At 38.7% G+C, this 22,663-nt stretch overlaps 2 protein-coding genes across 3 annotated transcripts; one reads left to right on the forward strand and one right to left on the reverse strand.

Moving 5' to 3' along the window:
• Positions 1-4,830: 4,830 nt before the first annotated feature.
• dctn4 (dynactin 4) lies at positions 4,831-14,671 on the reverse strand. Of its 2 annotated transcripts, XM_080900370.1 has the most exons (14): positions 14,456-14,671; positions 13,722-13,792; positions 13,417-13,595; positions 13,271-13,314; positions 12,577-12,684; positions 11,904-11,924; positions 11,324-11,397; positions 10,393-10,505; positions 10,195-10,304; positions 10,024-10,097; positions 9,473-9,527; positions 8,810-8,917; positions 6,320-6,417; positions 4,831-6,227 (listed from the first exon to the last, which is right to left on the reverse strand). In XM_080900370.1, the coding sequence occupies exons 1-14, from the start codon at positions 14,588-14,590 to the stop codon at positions 6,008-6,010; spliced, it is 1,410 nt and encodes a 469-aa protein (XP_080756496.1). In that variant the 5' UTR covers positions 14,591-14,671; the 3' UTR covers positions 4,831-6,007. The 2 variants fall into 2 exon arrangements, with proteins under 2 accessions (XP_080756496.1, XP_080756497.1); XM_080900371.1 differs by lacking the exon at positions 11,904-11,924 and having other exon boundaries at positions 4,834-6,227.
• A 62-nt stretch (positions 14,672-14,733) lies between these two features.
• On the forward strand, positions 14,734-22,523 carry gpx3 (glutathione peroxidase 3). Its single transcript, XM_080900373.1, has 7 exons — positions 14,734-14,833; positions 15,546-15,757; positions 18,736-18,894; positions 20,261-20,411; positions 20,519-20,636; positions 21,129-21,228; positions 22,001-22,523. The coding sequence occupies exons 2-7, from the start codon at positions 15,746-15,748 to the stop codon at positions 22,220-22,222; spliced, it is 762 nt and encodes a 253-aa protein (XP_080756499.1). The 5' UTR covers positions 14,734-14,833; positions 15,546-15,745; the 3' UTR covers positions 22,223-22,523.
• Positions 22,524-22,663: the final 140 nt, after the last annotated feature.

The following is a 22,663-nucleotide window of genomic DNA, read 5'->3' on the forward strand; positions in this document are numbered from 1 at the left end:
TCTTTCTTTCATTCTCTCTGATTTTCTCTGCCGGAATAACAAAATGTTTGCCTCTGGCGAAGCCATTGATTAATCCCATATTTGGACAAGCTTTGCTGCGCTACCTGGGTGCCTGTAGAAATGTTGGATTTTAATTTAAGCTCCAGCAAACAAAAACATTTTTCTGGTAAACTTGTATTGTATTTTATTTTATTTTTCTTCTTGGGTTTGGCAAGCAGCAACCGTCACGGCTGAAAGTTGTAACACAACACAGACATGCAGTTACCTGAGGCCTGCTCAAAAAGAAAGTCAATCCCCATAGATTTAAAATGCTAAAATGCCAAACTTAAAGCAGAAATAAATATGTTTATAGTCCATTTATAACAACTGTATAGTCGCAAATATTCATCTGTTTTCAACTGTATAAAAGCTTAAAGTTACAACCTGTAAAATTTCACCAATAGATGTCAAAAAATTGCAGTCAAGTAAATTCTGTTTTCTTACCCTCCCAGTTCAAGTGCATAATTCCAGCTACGGTGGCTGCTGAAGGACAAACAACTCTGGCCGCCATTGATCTGCAATGAGTGTAGGCTGTCAGTCCACTGTTTACCTCAGCTGTCTATATCCTGTGGTGTCCACATGTACTTATTCTGGAGGAGGCTGTAAAACTTTGTGAAAGAAGTCTGATACAAGTTAATGAGTCAGTGAATCTCACTTCTGTCTAAACACAGAGATACTGAGGTAAGTTGTTCAGGATATCCTGAATTTTTCTTATGGTGGGTGTTGCTGTTAGCCCCTGTTAGCTGCTGTTAGTGTCTGTTAGCTGCTGTTAGCCAGCATTATTGAAACTGTCTTTGTTCACTTGTTAACTGTTGATGTTTCGCCAGTTCGTTGTCAGATGTACAAATGTAATTGAAACAATATCAGGAATAAAAGAGCATGTTTATGCAAGTTTTTGTGATTTAGAGCTCTGAGTTTAGGAGATGAGGCTTCAGGTGCGGAGGAAGAACATGACATTTTTTATTAAGACACCTGTCATGTTGTCTTTTTTCTCCTTCTTTAGTGAAGGAGACCCCCTAACAGATGATAAAACATACAGTACATGTGATCTTTCATATGTTGAGTCTGAAACGTATCAAAATTTGCCTGCAGCAGTCAAAAACCACGAGTTCCCTTCTCCTCCACCTTTGGCATTCTACATATGTGGCTGGTCTCCAAACGCGTACATAAAACACAATAAAGCAAACAGCGACGCCCACCTCGGTCACTGTAAGGTGGATCAACATGGTGGCTTAATTCTTAATCAAAACTTTATTCTAAGTTTATGAGAAAACATCAATTTGTTGGGAGACGTAATTACACAATAATCAATGTGCATTTATGAGTACAATATTCTTTTTTCTATTAAATAGGTTCAATAAATGACTGACTGTACCTTTAAAGTTTATTAGTGTCACAGGTGAGTCCAGACAGACTCTGCTCATGTCGGCACCTTTTTAAGCATATCTGTTTTAGCAGCACACCCTCTCATTCAAATATTGTCATTTCTCATTCCAAAACAAAACCTTCCTCTATTATAGACTCTATGCTTTAAGGCGATCAGATGATAAGTTAACATAGTTAGGGCTTCCTAAATTGTACATTTTTTCTTTAAAAGACATTACTTCCTTCACTAGCTACACTTTTTATCAAATCTCTTTTCTACTTAAGTTTTCAATTGAGCAAGAAGATGTCCAGCAAAAAGCAAATTTTCCATCCTCCGGGGACCTCACAGGGTTCCCTCTTAGCACTGGCCCCAGTCTGGGGTTCTGACAACATACAGCCTTTATTGATAAGATTATAAATAAAGCAGAGAGCGTAGCTGCATGTGTGTTAGTTAAGGCAGACAGAGTTTCCGAGAGAGTGTTGAAGGTCAGCTGCTTTCTCTTTTTCAACCCTGCATCCAAAATAAACATTCCATCCAGCCTACAGTTGTCAGACTGCGGAGAGAGCGAAAGCAAAGCAAGAGAAATTGGAATGAGAATTTCAAAGCACATCGGAGGCGAAAGTGAACTTTTTTTGGCCTCCTGAAAAGCTAAGGTTTCACAGTTTTGGCTTTCCCAGCTCTGAAATCCCCCATGCCTCAACAGTTATTCATCTGGGTAGACATCATCAATTACAACTAATTAACCAGATGATGGTCTGGTGAGCAGAAAATGGAAGAGGTGATTCATCACTTTGAGCACCTTTTGGGCTTCCTGTTCACAAAACTAAAAAAAACAAAAAAAACAAAACAACGAAACTAAAAAGAGATCTTTTTTTGTACCTGGGCTAATGCCCAGTAAAGGACATGTCATAAGTATTGTGGCAGAATCATTTCACCTGACAGCTAACAAAGGAAACAAACCTCAATCCCCGAGCATAGCACGGTTGGCCTATGAAATAAGGGGCACGGAGAAAAAGTAGTTGGACATATTTCTGTATTATTATTTTTTTTAGATTAACAGAGTTTTCTTCCTCCACTAAGGCACTGCTTCTCTCCTCTTTTGTTTGTCTGTGTCATGCTTCCTCTGTGGGTGAGTTACTGGCGGTTTGGGCGATGACGTAATTGTGGAAAGGTCCTGGGTGCAGTCAGACTTGTAATTCAGTGAGGAATTTTTCATCTGGTCAAGGCTGGCTGCGTGTGTCTTTATAAATAAAGTTGTTAAGTCTTCAAAGGGGGGGGGAAAAAGATAGAGGAGCAGGAGAGACATTAAATGAGCAGGCCCTTGCCTAACCTACTTACTATACAGGCACTGCTGAAAACCCTATGATATTCATTTCTAATCCCGATAACACAGTCACAGGTCAGATTTCTGTGCTGTTTACAGTGTGAGGTTCTGCAAATAAGAACACGCTGATGCTGAGCGTGAAATAATTCCTGTCTTGATCCAGGAAAATATTATCCTGACCAGAACGATCCAGAATTTGTCCTCCAGACGGTGTGTTTGGGGATCATTCAAGGGCTGCTCATGAGTCAGTTAAAAGATGACTGCATAAATCACCATATTCAGTCGTTCTCCATCAGTCACGTCGGTTTAGGCGAATAAAAATGATGGCCACGAATTACACGTTTAGAATTTGCCTTTTTGAAATACAGTACTTTTTTTTCCCCCAGTAGTAGAGCAGGAGCCCAGCAAGTGCTTGCTTGGTACGCCACTGCAGGGCACTGAAATCAGCTACTGCTATCGTCAGCTTTGTTTGAAGAGGGAGCCTGTGCTGTTTCAGTGGTCTGGCACTCCCCCGCCCCATGTGTGCTTTATTACCTCATCTTCAGTGGTGATTTATGGCTCTCACAGAGACCACTTTTCTGGGCTGTTTATATCTGGTGAAGATAAAAGAAAATCATGGCTTTATTGCCCAGACGGAGTGGGTCTGTTTACACAGCGGAGGGCCTCATCGGGGAGCTGCAACATACCAGCATCGCACATATTTGATCTGCCTTTTCAGAAGCAATAAACGACACGAGCACGCAAATCATCCCTCCCAACATGACGGATACGTGTTAAATATAAAACGGTATCTGCTGGAGTACAAATTCTTTTATTCTCTGCTCCTCGTGGTGATGATTTGGATGCTGATAAACAGCTTTGCGCTCATTATGAAAATATTTTTCCCAGTTTAAAGGAAAAAACTGCTTTTTCACAGCCACGATTGCTATCGATCGATGTTTTCAGCATGCAGAGAAATTCAAGATCAAGGTTGCCTTGTGCTTGCTCTCATGTCCTCCCAGAGCTCCTTGTGTGGCTGATGTTTAAAAACTATTTGGCTATGGCGCCATCTTGTGGTGAGAGTGAATGACAGACAAAAATGCAAGTCTGATACACGTGATCAAAAAGCTTATTACAAGATTAAACAGATTTGGGGAACTGATGTTACTTCAGATCCACAACTCTATGTATTATGTGTACATCCAAATGATACAATATATGCAAAACTGATATATAAGAGTTCTGCCTTCCTAATTTTTAAAAAACCCTTTATTATGGAACGAATTACTGGAAGACTTCAGTTGAAACCAGAATCATCTTTACTTCTCTCTTCTTCTCATTGCTGTAGGTCATTTTATAAATATTAATTACACTTAAATTTTTACAGTGCAGACTACATTGACAAAATCTATATCATAAATGGAGGTTCAACTGAAGATATAGAAAAAAATAAATATATAAAGAATCATAGAGAAATAGTTATAGAGATCAAATCAAACGTGTTTCCTATTACATGAATTAAGTTTTTTATTTTAAAAAAAAGCTTTAAAATATGACAATATTTTTAAAGCCATCGCTCTACATTGGCTCATTGCAGTGATGAACTTGGAAAAATATCACCTGAACCTTAATGCAACTGATTATTCGCAATGCAATGTAAGGTTTACATCACAGCTGCTCTAAATTAACAGCAATGGTAAAATCCGTTTTCTGAGTTTCGGTAATAGTTAATCCACCAGTATGTGCAAGAGTTTTTTATTTTTTATGCCAAAATATAATTATTGTTATCTATTAATTTTTTTTAATGTACGGTTTTTAATTCTTTATTTTTAATTAAGATGCCAATTTACAGTCATTTACTTGCATTCCTGGACAAATTTGTTTCATTGGTTGGATGTTATGTAGTCCAGTGTGACGCCTCCAATTTGAAAACAAAAACATGAATTCAGTCATTTTTACTTTGTTGATAGATTTCTAAAATACTTTTTCTTTTTATAAAAGGCAGTCTAATAAATCTCAAGTCAGCAGCTTTACAGTTTTAAGCCATTTGCTTTAATAATAGCACTGTTTTCAGGCACAGCAGCAGGAAAAGTGCTAGAAACCCAGCTTTATGTCAAAAGCAGAGTGGAGCACAGTCTGGAATAACCACTTTAAAACTCGCATCACCCTAGAACATAAGACATTTACGCTTTCTCTTTGACAGCATTATTTATTAGCCAGCACAGATGATTAACTGTGATGTAAGGACAGTTTTGTTTTTTTTTAACCAAGACCAAAAAGAAAACTGGCAGCAGCTAACAATACGCACTGACATTGAGGTCAGTGAGGTCTATGAACCAAAAGCAAGTTTTCAAATCAGACAAAAATAGTGTTTCAATACACAGAAATGACGGGCACTTTGTACTTCATGTCATTTGTACAGTTTCTCATGAATCCTCCTCACAGTGCCATTAGGTTACTGTGCAACTTCAGACAATAATAAAACGATCATATCTATCCAAAGGAGATCCGTTTTAAACATACTACGGAATCAATAATTGTGATGATACTGTGTAGCATGTATGGTTTTTTATTATATATGTGAAGCATGCATGTTATTCTCCTACTGCTGTCTGAAGGATACACAAGCTAAAAGCGCAGAGGCGTGTGTGTGTGTGTGATTCATGGCTGGGATTCACACAGATTGTTCTCTATTCTGATTTCTGATTCTGCTCATCTTTCTATAATCCCACTCCCTCGACTTTGAACTTAAACTTCTATAATCTATAAACAGCAGAGACAAAAAACTCACAAAATACCCACAGCACAACACAGCTGAGACAAAACGTTCGTCAAGGGTGTGGAGAGAAAGGCTGGGAGCAACAAATATGGCATATATATTTACCGTAATCAAATTAAAGCTTCATTTTAGTCAGAAACGATATGCATATAATAAGGATCTGTCCCCTCTATGTAACCACATGCTAAACTGCCTCTTACTGATGAACTATAAAGTGTTTAAGATGAGAAAGAGGAGGTTTTGGGTACATTAGGCAACAATAAACCGGACCAAGAATCTATAGTTATCAGTTAAGTGTGCAACAAGTCATGGTTTCATATAGTTTTATAAACTGTGCAGCACAGGGATCTGCTGATGTGGCTTAAGCCAAAGCATAACAACAGCATCTGAAAGCCTTAAAGGTGCCAAATTATCCTTAAGCTTCAATGAGCTGAATCAGAAATCAGTTTTAAATTAAATTAATCCCAGTTTGAAGGTATTAGTTCGAAGAGCCTAACACTGGTGAACGCAGTACTTGGGTTCAGGAAGCGAGGGGTCCCAGCCTCAGCTCCACGTGGTGAGTGAGCCAGATGGCTTCAGTGGCAGTGTCGGCTCCCTCCTCGCTCGGCCGGATGGGACCAGCGAGGTTGCGGAAGTCATGTCGGATCTTAAAAGAAACCGTGACATCCGTATCCTCTTCTTTCTGAGGGATCACTTTGATAAAGAAACCAATCTTGTTGGATTTCCTGAAGGCAACAACACTGTGGAAAAGACAGAGATATCAAGTGGAGTGAGGGTGTTTTCTCATGCCATTACTGTTAAAGAGCAAGCGTGGGTTTGTGTGTTGACTCACTCTGGGTCGTCCTGGAAGTCCTGAGGTTCGGCTAGTTCATCATACTCAGCAGCAGCATCCTTTCCTGCTAAGAGTAGTTCCTTACTGGGCACTAAAACCTGAAAAAAATAACAAGCAGTAATGTTTACAGCAAGATTTTAAATGTTAGAGTCACATTAAGATGAATTATTACACTTCTTTCTAAGTTAATTGCATCTTAAAATGAACAATGGTGGTTATTAAATAAAAAGATGTATTTTTCTGAAGTTGACACCTCACATAAAAACTCATGCTCGTCTGACTGTTATATCTGTGTTGTGTTTAAGGGGGAAAATAAGTCAACTGAATCACACTTTTTGCTAAAATTGATGCTTCTTTTCAGCTGTCAAAAGACTTACAGAGAGAACAGATGTAGTACATAAAATATATGTAGGAGGTGGGTGAACTTAGCCATGAGAAGTAGCGATAAAACTCAACCGAGCATAGCTTGATATGGTTCGCAATATCCCTCAGGTGTTTGTATATCAGATCGAGCATAAAGCCGGGACTGCACTCTCCGTTTGGCCATAATGTCAATGGAAATGGGTCATCAGGATGCTCTTATTTGGCCAGGAGCTCTACCTTACTCGAGCTGGCCCATGACTTCATCACTAAAGAGGCTGGTAATAAAAAAAACGCCTATAGTCAGAGAGCCTCAGTGCACCAGGCAGCACTGTTAGCTGTGACTAACAGTATGAAGAGATGACGCGAAGGCTACAGACAAGCCAATTTGCAAAACAGCCGAGCTGCTGAGTAAAATTTGAATAAATAAGGTATAAGTATAGAACAAAATGGCTAACATATGCACATTTTGTATATGGTGCCAGCACACTAGGAAAAAAAAAAAAAAAAAAAGGTTTACCACCGTGTTGCATCACCTGTTTTTCTATCACTGCTTGCGGACTGAGGAGACCAACTGCTGCACTTGTGAAATCCAAATACTTTCCTTTTCTCACTTGATGCATTATCTTGCTGCTTGAGGGCCTCTTTTGTCATATTTTTTGTTTCATACCACACCAAATGTTTTCTATCAGTGACCGGTCACACACACCCAGTCAAGCACCTGGGCTTGTTTACCACAAAGATACAGATTTCAGAAAGGAAATCAGTGAAACAACTGGATTCTTTGAACCTATTAATGATATTACAAACCTCCGTTAAAATTAACAGGTAAGTCTTTAATTATCTATAAGAGCGGCTCTTCTGGTTATCATTTTGAAAACAAGTCTAATATTTGCAGTCTGAAGTTTCTTTCACTGGATGCATTTGTGGTTGCTTTCTAAAATGTCAATAGGCAAAACAAAAGAAAAAAATTGAGAACTTACAAGTAGAGCTGGGCGATAGAACAATAACGATATGTATTGCGAAATAACTTTTTCTCGATAGAAAAGTTAAACTATTGCGATAGGCCTCATCTCTCTTGTCCTCTTAAAAAAAAGAAAAAAGAACAGTCAATCCAAATTAAGTAGCGCAGAGCCGAACCAAGCATAGCCGCAGCGTCACGTCACGTGACTTGTTACGTACAGCACAAGTGCCAAGCCGGACATGTGTATTTGTTTGGGAAGCAGCCAGCCGCCGTGCCGCCCGGGTAATGGAGGAAATGAGTGTGCCGACTAGAGAAAAATCAACCGAGTGCGTGACCGAAGGTTACCGAAGAGAAAACATGATGGCTCCAATGCCGGAGAGATTGTCAAACGGAAGAGCCAGAGAAGTTCCGTAGTGTGAAGGTATTTCGGCTATTTCAAGTCTGACAAAAAACAGAGTAGCACGCACTGTAAATTGTGCCGAAAGCAAGTCTGGAAATACAATAAAGCGGTGCATGCTCAATGTCTGACTGAAAGCGCTAATTCGTCATTCGGCTTTTGTCAGATTAAAGTAACTGTTAAAACTGTTTGAAAAGCTAAGCTATACAACAAGGAGAATTTCCTTTTAGTTCTCAGTTTATTTGATATTGACAAAAGTTAGTCAGTTTTGTCTGTTCTTCTGTAAAACAAACTAAGATTTATTTTTAGAATTAATATTTTGTTTCTAAGTGGAATTGACAATTTAGTCTGTTTCGTTTGTTCTATTTTGAAACTTAAACGCTTTAGCGGCTGCCTTTTGTGTAGTTTGCAATATTTGCCTTTATTTATCTGAAAAAGTCTCATGTTCCTTAAGTACATCTACCCTGTTGAACTTATTATGGGAAATAAATATTTAAATCAAAACAAGCTGCTGATTATTTCACATTTTACTTGTGAGCAACGGCACATTTAAATCTTACAAATATAGTTATTTGGCTTATATCGTGATAGATATCGTTATCGCCTGAAATGAAAAAACATATCGTGATATGAAAAAATCTTATATCGCCCAGCTCTACTTACAAGAGATTTTAAAAACTTCATTAAAGTTACAAAGTTTTGTATCAATTTCGGATCGACTGTTGTGCCTGTGTGTCAATAGAAGCGATTAAAAAAATAAATAAAATACCTTTGCAGTGCTATTAATCTCATCAGGGTCATTTTCCTCACAAGAGGTCAGTGAGACATGGGTGATGTTCTCCACTGGGTTGGTCAGGGTCAGCAGCACCTGGCTCTCCTAAACAGCGAATGGCAGGAAAGAAAAAAGATAAGGCAAATGCTTGTCATCGTTTCCAAGTTTATGTGTACACTAATGGTTTTTCCTTATTTCCATGCCTAATTACATTGTAGATTCTCACAGATGGTATCAAAACTATGAATGAACACATATGGGATCATGTAGTAAACAAAAAAGTGTTAAATAACTCAAAACATGTTTTATATTTTACATTCCTGAAAGTAGCCACCCTTTGCTTTGTTGACAGCTCTGCAAACCCATGGCCTTCTCTCAGTGAGCTTCATGGTGTAGTCACCTGAAATGGTTTTTACTTCAAATTCCCAGAGCTTTCATGCATCAATAATTAAAAATAGACCAGATAAAATTCATTTTGGAAAATTGCAGATGTCGTGTACACATGCAGAGATGTGTCTACAATGTAATAGCCATGAAAATAAAGAAAAAACATTAAATGAGAAGGCATGTAACAAACTTTTTGCTGGCAGTGTGCACAGAATTTAAAAAAAAAAAATCTAAAATACAAGATAATCTACCAAAGTTCGTGCAGACACTGACCTTCCCATTCCGGAGATTTGGAATGGACATAATTCTCACTTCTGGGATATAACTCCTGTGGGAGGAAGAGGAAGGCAGACAGTCAATACACTAACACACCAAAGATCACTAAACATTCAGTCAGAGTGACCTAATGTCTAAACTCCTGAAAACAAAACAAAAAGAAGAAAAAGCACACAGTGAAAACTGTCTCCATTTAACCCTCCTGTTATGTTGGTCTCCAGGAACACCAATTATGCTCCTGGGTTAATTTGACCTGGGGCAAATTTACTCATCCAAAAGTGTCAGAAACACTGGCATTGATTATTTTACAATTTTCTTTTATAATTTAATTTTTTTCATTTTCTGTAGTGATGCAGATGACATGTGACATCTCTTCTGTTCTGGGTCAATCTGACCCGCAACATAACAGGAGGGTTAATGTGCTCATGCATTTGCATGAAAAATGTCCCGACGTCTTTATACAGTCATCCAACTAAACAACATTTATACTTGACGATAAACTGCTGAGAAAAAAATGTTTCAAACGTAAACAGAAGAGCAGCACTCACACAGCCACCAGCTGAATTTTAAACTTAATTGAAGTAGGATTAAACTCTGGCTTGCTCAAGTTGTGCTCGCATTTCTGAAGAAGGGGGAAAAAAAAGACTCATGTAAATATAATCTATTAAAAGAGAGGCTTTGATAGATATGGAACACTAAAAGCCTGAAGAGGTGCTGACCCTGCAGCGCAGCGAGCGCTTCATCAGGAGGTGTTTGTGTCTTGGGTGGAGCTGAGACGCCCCTGCAGGCTGGAAGTCTGGCTGCAGAAGCCGCTGTCGCAGCGTGGTCACTGCAAGACAAGAGAAATTACAGATTCAACTTGACCTCACTTTGACAAGCTCTCGGTACTGTTCAGCGAGCACCAGATAAGACCATACCTTCAGGTAAATTGATGGGTCTGGTGTAACAATCCTCAGGCAGGGGCTCCACCTCATCAAGTGCCTGGGCTGGTTCAATGGTGATCTCCTTCTGGTCTTCACCCTCTTTGAGGCTAATTAGATTAACATAAATACTGCTTAATAAGCTGTTATTTCTCTTTAAGAAAGAAAAGAGAAATAACAGCTATTATTTCTCTTTAATGACAGTCTTTAAAGTAACTGGAAGTTAATTACATACACTGCAACGCAAACAGTGCAGGTATTTTTGGAGGCTCTAGCTCTTTATAAATAACCTACTCACATAAAAGTTGCACGGTTACAGTTAGAACAAAGAAACTTTGGAAAACTTAAGGTTGATGCCTTCAAGGGCATCCAACTTTTCATACTTGGCTACTGAACAAGAGTCCTTTGAAACAAGAGACAACCAAGTACACATCACTCTTTTCAGAGAGTCCTCGCCAGCTTTACATTCGTCCCCTCGGTCTGACAGCATAGTTTATCAATACGCTGCCTTTTGTCAGCTAATCATTAATCCAAAATGTTAGGCAGGGTCCTTGAATGAATTCTGGTGAGCGATCTCTGTTAACAATTATATCAGTACAAGGTGATGATGCAATTTGAGAACAAGAAAAAAGGTGACAAACTGTTCATTGTGATGGATTAACTACAATAAGTATCTAAAAGACAAGTTCCAAGGCTCTGTAAATTCATTTTTATGGCACCCTGAAATTAATCAAACTAATGGTTTGTGGACGGCAGAAAATTAATCTGAGTCACTGATAATATGCATGTCAAAGATGTGAGACATTGAAAACAGGTGCTGACCTTGAAAGTCAAAAAAAGTTCAAAAGGACAAAACCGGTTGATGGGATGTGTTAAAAGCTGCAATAACTGCAGATAAACATGATAATAAAAATATAAAAAAACTCACGAAAGGCCAGCCAGGCTTGATAGTGGAGCTCCAGGCCTCTGTCTCTGCAGTCTGGTTCCAAGGCCATATTTTTCCTGAGTAGAATTGGAGGACAAAACATGATCAGAGATCTAGCCTAGTGAACACTGAAATGTCAAGATGATTATAAATATGCATCTACAGTTATTTATCTACATGACAAATACAACACAACATCCTGACCCAAAAAATTTAGTTTATGGCAAGTTTTGAGAATTAAAAAAAATGTAAAGAAGTGGAAAAACAACAAATAAAGAACAAACTGTTAAAATTAGCAGTGGTAAGAGACAGAAAGAAGAGCCTTTGTACTCTAGACTAGAGGAAGAGAATCAACTCATATTTAATGAATAAATGTCTTGAAAGAGAAAGATCTTCTGTAGCTTCCCTCCCTCTAATCAACATAAAGGCTCTCCTTGTGTGGATCTCGGTCTCATTTACCCAAGAAACATTCATGTGATCTGTGAGGTCAGTCAGTAACAGAGCAGACAAGAACAGATAGAAATAGAAAACAGTGCTACTGTAAAAGATGAGAATACCCAAATTGTGAAAAAGTACAACTCACCACCACATGAATAGTGTGTTGCTGGGGGATAAAAACCAAAATGTCAGAGTGCATAAGCAAAGAAAAAAAAAGGAAAAAGGAGAGAATAAAGAACAAGGTGAAACCAAAGCGATCAAGCAAAACATTATTGATATTTGGTGACATGCAACGGCAACAGAAATGCATCAGTGATGGAAAACAACTGCAGGATATCACAGCTTAAGTGGCTCCACTGCGCGATAGGAAAGACGGGTTTGCATTAATGGATGTTAATTGTCAAAGAAGAAAACGGCAGGTGTGAACAATGCACCAAGCTAACAAAGCGTGAAGACCACATCCAAAGCAGGGGGGCATAAAACTCATTGTGCACATTTTCCGCTACGTTCAGGCAAATCACACTGGTGACTACCATGACATTTGTTTCTTAAGCAGGGTAACAGCATGGGCATGGTGTGAATCTGTAAACCAAGCACAGCAAGTCTATTCCCGCCTGCTTTGGCTTAAAGCATGCAAATCAAATGACATCCTTACTGACACAAAGAAATATTTCTGTATTTATTATTTAAATCAAAGTCTATGTAAATTAGTTTGTTATTTGCAATTTATTGCTGCTATTCGCAATAACGACAAACCACACAGAGGCAACAGCTAACATGAAGCTGTTCATCTGTGGGGCTCAGAGAGAGCAGAGTACCGAGAACGCCAGGGGCATGCACTGTCGTCTCCTGGCCATCTTCTTCCTGTCCCTCTCCTGCTTCTCTCGGTGGGCCAGCTGCTGGTAATACTCAATCAGTTTGTTGATCTGGAGCAAACAAACAAGAATCAGTTCTTTATGTACTTTTATAAAAACAGACTATATTGTAATTTAAAAGAGAACTAGATACATTATGCTACATATAGTATAGGTTCATATCAATACCTATATTATCACAAATTTATTATGTCCCTATATGCAATATAGTTTTTTTCTTAATTAATAGCTTGGAGAATATTATTGGCTGATACTGGTCTTAGTAAACGCAACTTATGTAATTTTTTTTACAAGTTCGTATGATTGTATTAAAATGTGATAGACTTAAAGCTGTAGAAAACTGTGGAATAATAATAATCTGCAAAAATTAAAACAGTTGACTTCCTGCAATAACTACATGTGTGTAAAGACGCTCATTGCAAGACATAAATAAATAAATGGGAGCATGTGCAGTTCGTGCATGTCAGTTTTGTAGCCTAAGCAAATGTTCAGCTATTTCAGTTTAGCCTGGGTTGTGTTATTGAGGGTGTCACTTATTCAGGGGCACATCAGTTTAAAAGCAAGCAATGTGTTATCAGGAAACATGTGAGCAACTTGAGAAAAATTTAGATGGCCACAGGGTGGAAAAAAAACCTACCCGCTGAGTATGAGGGTTCTCCGGCTCCTGCCATCCACCACTGGCTGCAGTGAACAAAATGCAAACATCAGACTTTAGACAGTCACAGAGAACAAATACAGCCTTGACCAAAAAAGGTTAACTAGGATTAGTGAACTAGCACTCACCAACTGATTTGTCAGCCATGCCCACATCTCTTGAGGTCCAGCGACAGAAGCCGCAGGCCAAATAGTACGCTTTCTTCATGGCTGTCTTGGTAGGATCATCAGGCAGAGGAGCTGGGATGTTGGTGGCCCGAGTAGATAGTGTGTGCATGCAGCACGGGCAGTCAAAACAGTTTGCACACCTACAACAGAGCACACCAATAATTAAGAATGAAACTAAGGTCGCTAATTACATAGTGACATAAGGGGTGGAATATAAACACGGAGCTTTTTCTACGAATCTGCAAAGAAAAGCAGATCAATCTTACCTGTTCTTTTTAAGCTTAGCCTCTGCAGACGGCATGTTTTCCAGACAGCTGGGACAATAGTGGGAGTCCACCTGAACACAGAGAAGTCAGTCTTAAAGTGTATTTTAAACACGCTTCCCAACTGCTTGATTACCAACAGTGTTATCAGGAATAAATAGGATTATCGTTGTACCATTCCTTAGAACAGTATGGTACCATGAAACAGGGGAACCCGTTTTATTTCATTTTTATCTATTCTTCAATGAAGTAAAAGTTAAGCTTTCAATCAAGTAGTAGTATATTAACAAATATTCGTCAGGGTATCCTATGATGATGGTGATGCTGCTAGCTAAATCGCTCTGGGCGTGGTGTCTGTAACTTTGAGTTAGGTTTACAAGGTTTTAACAGTGAGGACGTTAGCAAGGACAGACCGACATCAAAATATTTTGCTTGTGTACTTGTTTTAATTAGAGAACATGCCACCCACAGCTTTATATAAGCTAACCTGTGCGTTTAATGCTAAAGCCGACAGATAGCAACGGCTCATTAGCTTGCGCTTGCTTCTTTCAACAAGCGGAAGTGAAACCGTACAACCAATGAGATTAGGGGACCGTTTGATTGACAAACGGCTTGGCAAGACAACTCAGCATATGGCTGAACTAGTCCCTCCCGCCTGTCAAAGCTAACAGAAGGTAACAAAGTAGCTAGAAAAGGCTAACTGTTAGCGGAGGATGATGAGAAAAACACTAACGTACCTCGTGAGACACGCATTCCAGAGATCGTAGCTCACTGCAGTAGCGACAGAAATAAAGCTGAGACAGGGGGGCTCTAATTTTTTTCTCCCCACGAACCAGATAGACAACTCTATCTGGCTGCAGAAGGGACGCCATCTCCGAGGAACGTAGACGAGCCCAGCGACTCACTGGACCGTCTGCTAGTGTTGATGCCACCGCTGGTTGCTTGGCTGGAGAAACCAATGACTGTAGAAAACAGTGAGCTCATCGTCGCCCTCGTGTGGTGAATATAGAAAACGCCACGTTTATGTTTTGGCCAGAGTTGTGTGTGAGATTTGCGTTTGTGGCCTGTTGTTCCCATTTCTTTAGCCGAATGAAAAACAGGAAGAAAAGTTTGAGGTATATCAAATTACGCAAGAACTAGACTGATAATCAGTGGAAACGGATCTTGCAGAGTGATGAATCCAAGTTTTAAATTTTTGGTCCAAATTATCAGCAATATGTTTGGAGCAGGTTTGGGGCGAGGTACAACAGTGAGTGTCTATAGCCATCAGTAAAACACAGTGGAGCCTCTGTCATGATTTGGGGCTGCATTCCAGTCAGCAGTGTTGTAGATCTCATACAAAATGGATGGAATTGTGAACAAACCCGGAAAAAAACAGTGAAATTCTGATCCATGCAATACTAAAGCATCTACAGTAGTGTAGGTCTTTATCTTTATGCTTTAAACTTTAAGATTTAAAAACAATATTTTTTTCCCTTATTCCCACATAATATTAGAAAGAATCACATTTTTCTTATAATTGGCTCTACTTAAACAGTAATGATTAAGTCCAAGAATATCTCAGGATGACACAAAGAAGATATGGCAGAAATCTGCACCCAAGTTTCTGTTGTGTTACCTGGAGTTTTGACAAAGCTGCATTTTATTTTATATATACTGTATAAAAGTATTTGTATGTGCACTTATTCATGTCCTCACAGCCCCTTGCAACTGATCATAATCAATTAAATTTCAGTATTTCTCCTTAACCAGAGAAATTCATGGGATATTTGGCCCTTCTGGTGCCTCTTGCTTCCCCGCTGCATAACAACTTATTCTGGCCTGCAGATCTGAGCCGAACGCTGTGTACAAAATACAGTGAGCGATACACTCGAACAGGCTTGCAAAGACTCCTGTCAGCCACCCACAGGGCATATGGCCAAGTACCAGCTCACCATGGCAACAGCTGATCCCGGAGAGGAGAGAGGAAGAGAAATGATCCATGAATAAAATAAACCAACAGTAGGCCGCTTAGCTCTCATGCAATCATGAAGATTCGGGTAAGTTCAACTTGTAACACCGCAGGAGCTTTTTATTCATTTACTTTAGCATAAATGTTTCATTCAAAGCACACTGACTGCAGTTATAGCAGCAGTTATAGTAACATATGCACTTTTGAAACTATGTCACACTGCAGTATCTCTGTTAATAGGTGAGATTTGACACTATAAACTACTATAAACACAACAGGTTAGTGCTGAGTTTATAGTGTCTAAAGCTGCTGCCATGTCGGTGCTGTGGCAGATTTGAAAGTACAACTCAATATTGATGTGCAGCTCAGCTGGTTTGTATTCAATACACACTGAGTTCTACATGTATTTATTTTTTCAATCTCAGATTCACGAGACATGATTATTTAATCCTCCAAACAGAAGAAAAACAACACATTACAAGAGAGGTCCTCGGTTAGGGTAAACTAATCTTGCATAACTGGCTTGATAAGTCAAGCAGAAAGATCCTGATTTGTTCAGTGTAATGTGCCCCCTGTTGCTTAATTCCAGTGTGTTCTGTTTAATAGTAATCCAACAGTCAAACACACACAAATCCAAGGCCATGCACACAGAACCTCATGCTCTCTGTCTGAATAGTAAGTTAGAGATTCATGAAGGTGTCTCTTGATTGTAGAGTGTAGATAGTCTTAGCTCTCCCAGTGTTCTTCACTTGGATAAACACTGTAAAGTTGGTTTTCTTAACCATGGAAATAATTCTGTCATCATCCACTTTAGTTGTCTTCTGTGGAACTTAACAAGGTTCCAAGTAGAGCTTCAACATGCAACAAGAAGAAATCTAAATCTGTGCAAAACTGTGGATTCATTGTCATTTTCTGTCAGGTAGTCACACCGTCATGACGTTCTGATTGCAAAGGCAAAGAAACATTCCCTTTTTGAACATGGCCAGGTTGTTGAACTGCATAAGCAGGGTTTGTTTGTTTGTGAATTTATTTCGAACATGTAAACAATATACAGGTACATTTAGTAAAGAAAATTAGAGAAAAAATACTATACAAAATAAAGTCAGTACATTTCAATAGTGCCTCTGTTCGGATTCATTTACATGTCAAAAGGGAGTGGGAAGAAGTACACACTTATTTAATCCCACCCCTTTGCCATAAGTTATCAGTCAATATTTAGTCAGCTTCCTTACTTATATAATCTGTAATAAAAAGTGAACAGATTTCTGATATACTATATACTATAATATCACATCATGAAATTTTGTAAATAGAGACATTCACTTAATTTCCCTTTCTTTATAGTTCAAGAAGATCATGTCTTTATAACTCTTTTTTAACTGTTTTATATTTGTTATATATTCAAACTGTTCCACAGTTTCACTCTATGCACAGAAACACAAATGCTTTTTCTTGTAGTACATACCTTCCCTGTTTTGAAGTTACAAAAAACCCTTAAATTGTTTGTGGTCCTCCATAAATTAGAACTTACTTCTTTCAAAAAAAAACATACTCTGAATATTACCTGGTAGTTCTGTATTTTTTGCTTTGAATAGAATTTGTGCTGTTTGGAATTTCACTAGATCAGCAATTTTTAATATTTCATCCTGCAAAAATAGTGAGTTTGTATGTTCACTATAACCTGCATTGTGGATGATTCGAACTGCTTTTTTTTGAAGAGTAAAAAGTGAATGTAATGTGGTTTTATAGTTATTGCCCCAGACCTCTGCACAATAGCTTAAGTATGGTGAAATCAGTGAACAGTAGAGAATATGAAGTGATGTCCTGTCTAATACCTGCTTTGCATCGTTTAATATTGCAATGCTTTGTGATACTTTGGAATGAATACATATTATGTGAGCTCTCCAGTTAAGTTTTTCATCTATTATTACCCCCAGAAATGTATTTTCACTTACTCTTTCAATATCAACACCATTTATTTGAATCTTAGCATTTGTATTTGTACTATTTCCAAATTACATAATTTTAGCTTTATTCAAATTTAACGATAATTTGTTTTTATGAAGCCAGAACTTCACTTTACTTATTTCATTAGTCATGTCATCCAATAAATTCTGCATATCATCACCAGAGCAAAATATGTTAGTATCGTCAGCAAAGAGAACCATTTTTAATACTTTGGACACTTTACAAATGTCATTAATCTATAAGTTGAAGAATTTTGGGCCCAAAACTGACCCTTGGGGTACACCACAAGCAACCACCATTTAATTTCACAAACTGCTTCCTGTCACTTAAATAACTCCGGACCCAATTTAAAACTAACCCTCTGACACATTAACGTTCCAGTTTTCTTATTAATATATCATGATCTAAAGCTGAAGCTCTACTTGGAACCTTAAGATCCAGCCATGCAAAATATGATTTTTTGCCTTTTTTCAAGTGGTCTTAAACTTTTGATCAGGATTGTACTTCTTCTTTAACTTTTGCAGCGGTTTCAAGGTGTCTAAAATCCCCGATAACTTTGACAACATCACACACATAAACGTACATCTACTATTATTTTTTTCTTTGTATATATGTAACGTGTTCCCTGTCTTGTTTGTGGGTTAAATCTTGGTTAGACGAATAAAATAAGAATTTCCTGTTTGTTTGTTTTTTAGAATAGAATAGAATAGAATAGAATAGAATAGAATAGAATAGAATTCAACTTTATTGTCATTGCACATGCACAGGTACAGGGCAATGAAATGCAGTTTGCATCCATCCAGAAGTGCTTTAGTGATATAGATATATTACAATATATATTAGCAATAATATAGATATGTGAGTATATTACAGAAATGGGTCTATTATGGCATGTTATAATGTACACGGTATGAATTGTAATTTGTAATTTGTAATTGTTTATTATTTGTTTGGCATATATAGGCCACCATACCACTGATTACCAAATCGCAAGCATTGTTCTGCCCACAACATTAGCGCTAAGAACGAATAGGTATTTTTCTGACCTGGAGACTACTGACACGTTCATCCGCGCTCACAATCGGTGCACGTCAACAGATGACGACACCTCAGCCAGTTCATTTATCGAGAAGACAGACATCCACAGAGAGCAGTCACCGCGTCTGGGGGAAGGACTGCACGATGTGGGCCGTGTTACCGCTACTGCTGCTCGGTCTGCTGCTACCCGGCTCACCTGTTTACGTTGTAGGTTATCAGGTGAGTGTTGCTTGATTTTCATGGAAAAACAGTCTTCCACAGCATAGGTCTATTTTACTCTTGCAGTTGTTTGTTTGGCCCTGTGTCCGTGTTTTCCAGAATGTTCTTTGTCAAAGATCAAATTATTTGCGTTAAATTATGAGGAAGTTTGAGCGACAATAACTTCCCCAATTGCTCACTATCTGTGCTCAACACACATCTCTTTCAATAACTTCTGCTTATTACTGCTTATTCAAGCTTATGCTGGACAGCAAGCCTTTGAATAGAAACATAAACACCTGTTACTCTGGGCTTCTTTTGTTGGTGAATTTCTAAGCATGATTGCATCCTTTTTCCAAGCTGTGCTGATTTATTGTGAAAAATGACCGTCTAAGGAAGCATCTGGCAATCATCAGCCATAATGACAAGATAAAGTGCATCAACAAAAGCGAATAGCTTAAAACAGAGCCATTTGGAACTGTAATGGCCCTCTGCGTTCATGTTTTTGAATATTGTGATACCCATTTTATATAGAGTCACATCTGCTGCATTGGTAATTTCACGTAAAGATTTCTGGCTGGGTGAGGGTAATTTGACAGCTAAAGTCCCTTTAACTGTTTGTCAGCAGAGTTCTCCTGTTGACACAGAGCTTTATGTTTACTGTAAGGAGCTCTGTTGCCCACACAACAACGCAGGTATGGAGGGGGAAGAAGGGGAAGTATTGCAGCTGTCCCTGATGCTGCTTATTTGGTTAAAGCTTCAGGATCAATTTGGGCAAACAAACTCCTGACATCTGTAGTGGATGGTCAGACTCTCGTGGTGATTGTTTATTTGACCTTGACGGGGACGAAAAAGTAGCTGATAATGAGATTTTCCTATGTGTTGTTTTGTCCAAGTGAGACGCCCGATCCCGAAGATGGCCAGTACCATCACATAAGACTAATAAATATCTTCCTTACTAATGGCAAGTTCTGTACCTGCAAATATTTGCCACTCATTATGCTTCTACTTATTGGCTGATTGCCTGTGATTGTTTGCTATATTGGTCATTAGGTGAAAAAACATTTACCACAAGAACGCAAATGAAACATTGTCATTTTTCAGTCACTCACTGTGGCAGATCATTTAAAGGGTGACTGAACAAAAGGTTAAACACACCCCTCATAAACATTTGTGTGAGGTGAGAGGTTATGTCCACGTTAAGTCCAGCTTCAGGTTTTTGTGTTTCAATATATATTGTGTGCTGTTTGGAAGTCTGAGAGTACATTGTGTTCTTCTTGAAGCAATTCATGTTCAGACTCTCTGTGTTCTTGCTCACCTTAACTGTATAAGCTGTTAGCAAGTTAAAGCAACCATAACTGCTTCGACCTTTTGTCTGTATCTGCAGCAATGCAACTCATCCGTGGAAGGCACCATTTACAAATACAGAGCAAAAACTCTAAATGGTAGTCAGACTGTGAACTTCAGTGACTATGCAGGCAAGGCTGTCCTCTTTGTCAACGTGGCTACATACTGAGGACTCACCAGTCAGTATGTGGGTAAGAGATGGCACAGGCAGCGTTGTTTTGTGCTGCAGTTAAAAAAGAACTAAAGAGGTGGGGGGAAAAGGTTTCTCCACCTGAACTCTTTTCTCTTCTTTCATCAGAACTGAATGCACTGTATGAGGAAATGAACCCACTTGGGTTAACTATTCTTGGCTTCCCCTGCAACCAGTTTGGAAAACAGGAACCAGGGCAAAGGCATGAAATCCTGCCAGGTTTAAAGTGAGAAATCTTTGTCTTTCACTGCACTTCAAGTCTGCCCCATAGAAAACACTGTTTAAAAAATACTCATGAATGAATTAGGGTCGATGAAGGTCATGGTTTTCCAGAGAACTCGATAGGATTTTGATGTGATAACATTAAATTCCCTAGTATTGAGTCACACGCTTATCGCAAGGCCGTATATATGTGCTGTAAGGTGAGAAGCTTTAAAGCAGCATGTAGACAGGAATGTGCAATAACGGTAAATCCTCTGTCAATCAACAAAACTTCATTAAAGCATGAAAGCATCTTTTGGCAGTTTCTGTTCGAGAGTCTCTGCAGCACACCCAGAACGTATGTCTCAGATTGCATCAGTCATCACAGATCCATAGCAAAGCCTTTGCAATACACTATGTGGCTTTACTCGGCTTGTAGGGAATCTAGGGCAGCTGCCAAGCAGTAAAGTACTCAGGGGCATGTCCACTGATAGGATGTCCTTTTTCTGGATTCCAGATACGTTAGGCCTGGCAATGGATTCGTTCCAAACTTCCTGCTGTTTGAGAAAGGTGATGTGAATGGGAAAAATGAGCAAGAGGTTTATACTTTCCTTAAGGTAAGAAACTGTGTGTGAAATTCAGTTGAGTCTTTGTAAGTTGAAACTTACATTTAAATTTTGTATTTTACATGTTATTAAACTATTTTTTTCCAAGTATATTATGAATGCTACTGTCTGCTCTCAATGCTTAGACTCTTTACATGTGTTTAGTTATATTCTGTGGGGAAAATAATTATTTGATACCCTGCTGAATTCATAAGCTTTCTAATTTTAGCATTTTCATTTTAATGGAGAAAGACAGAATATCAACCAACAAATCCAGAAAAAAACACATTAAATAAAAGCTGTACATTGATTTGCATATCATTGAGCGGATAAGTATTTTATCCATAAGTAAACCACGACTTACTACTTGGTTAAGGAACCTTGTTTGCCATGGTAAGCTGTTTCTTGTAGTTGGTCACTGGCTCATCTCAGGAGGGATTTTGGGCCACTCCGCTTTACAGAAACAAATCCTTTAGGTTTCTTGGCTGCCGCTTGGTAACTTGGTTTTTATTGGAAATCAAATACTTATTTCATTCAATGACATGCATTAATTCATTTCATTATTAAAATGAAACCAAATTAGAGACTGTTCATTTGTTTGGAAGAGAGTAAACTTAGAAATTCAGCAGGGGATCAAATAATTACTTGCCCCACTGTATTTGAAACAGACTGGATGCACTAGATATAATTCATGCCTTCATGAGCATTTATAAAGGCAGAGAAAACATATGGCCCTGAGCGGTGTTGTTCTGAGTCTTACTTAAAAGTTCTTTGTGCCACGCAGAGCTCTTGCCCCGCTGTCGGAGAAGACTTTGGTCCCATGTACGGCCGGTTGTTCTGGGAGCCTCTTAAGATTAGTGACATCAAGTGGAACTTTGAGAAGTTTCTGGTGGGAATGGATGGGAAGCCAGTGATGAGGTGGCAACCGACCACCAAAGTTTCTGTGGTGCGAGCTGACATCCGGAGATACCTGCTCGAACAATACACAAGGGATGTCTTTAATTAGATGTGATCGATCATTTAGTGTTGTCTGTCTAATGAATTAAGTGTAATCAGATGCAAATGATTAAAACTAAGGTAGCCTGAAAACGAGTAATGTTACAGTTTCTTGTACCGTGAAGATGGCATGTTGAATGAAGAGGAGGCTTGAAAACAGGAACTCTGTGGTGCCTCTTTGGAATCTGGGGTTTAGGCCAGCCTTTCAGTGCATTCAGGCTGCCCTGCAATCCCACAGCACCATGTCATCTTCCCATCTCAGGACTTGTTAACCATTACTGTCTAAATGTTAATTACTTTCAATAAATCATCAAGAATAACACGGTGTTGTGCAGTTTTTTGAGAAACAAACATGAGTGTTGTGTCACAGAAAGGTAAAAACGATGTACTCTGTGGAACAAGACACGGTAAGATACTAATGAGACATTTAGAATAGATTTATTAAGCCAGT

Source organism: Rhamphochromis sp. 'chilingali' (genome assembly GCF_963969265.1).
Source record: "Rhamphochromis sp. 'chilingali' genome assembly, chromosome: 13".
In the NCBI taxonomy this organism is placed as follows: domain Eukaryota; kingdom Metazoa; phylum Chordata; class Actinopteri; order Cichliformes; family Cichlidae; genus Rhamphochromis; species Rhamphochromis sp. 'chilingali'.

Excerpts from the sequence above, each read along its gene's own strand:
- dctn4 (XM_080900370.1), bottom strand. The coding sequence starts at position 14,590 with ATGGCGTCCCTTCTGCAGCCAGATAGAGTTGTCTATCTGGTTCGTGGG. Across the intron at positions 13,793-14,455 it reads TGGAATGCGTGTCTCACGAG|GTGGACTCCCACTATTGTCC; the intron begins GTACGTTAGTGT and ends CTCTGTGTTCAG. Across the intron at positions 9,528-10,023 it reads AAAATTCAGCTGGTGGCTGT|GAGTTATATCCCAGAAGTGA; the intron begins GTGAGTGCTGCT and ends TTCCTCCCACAG.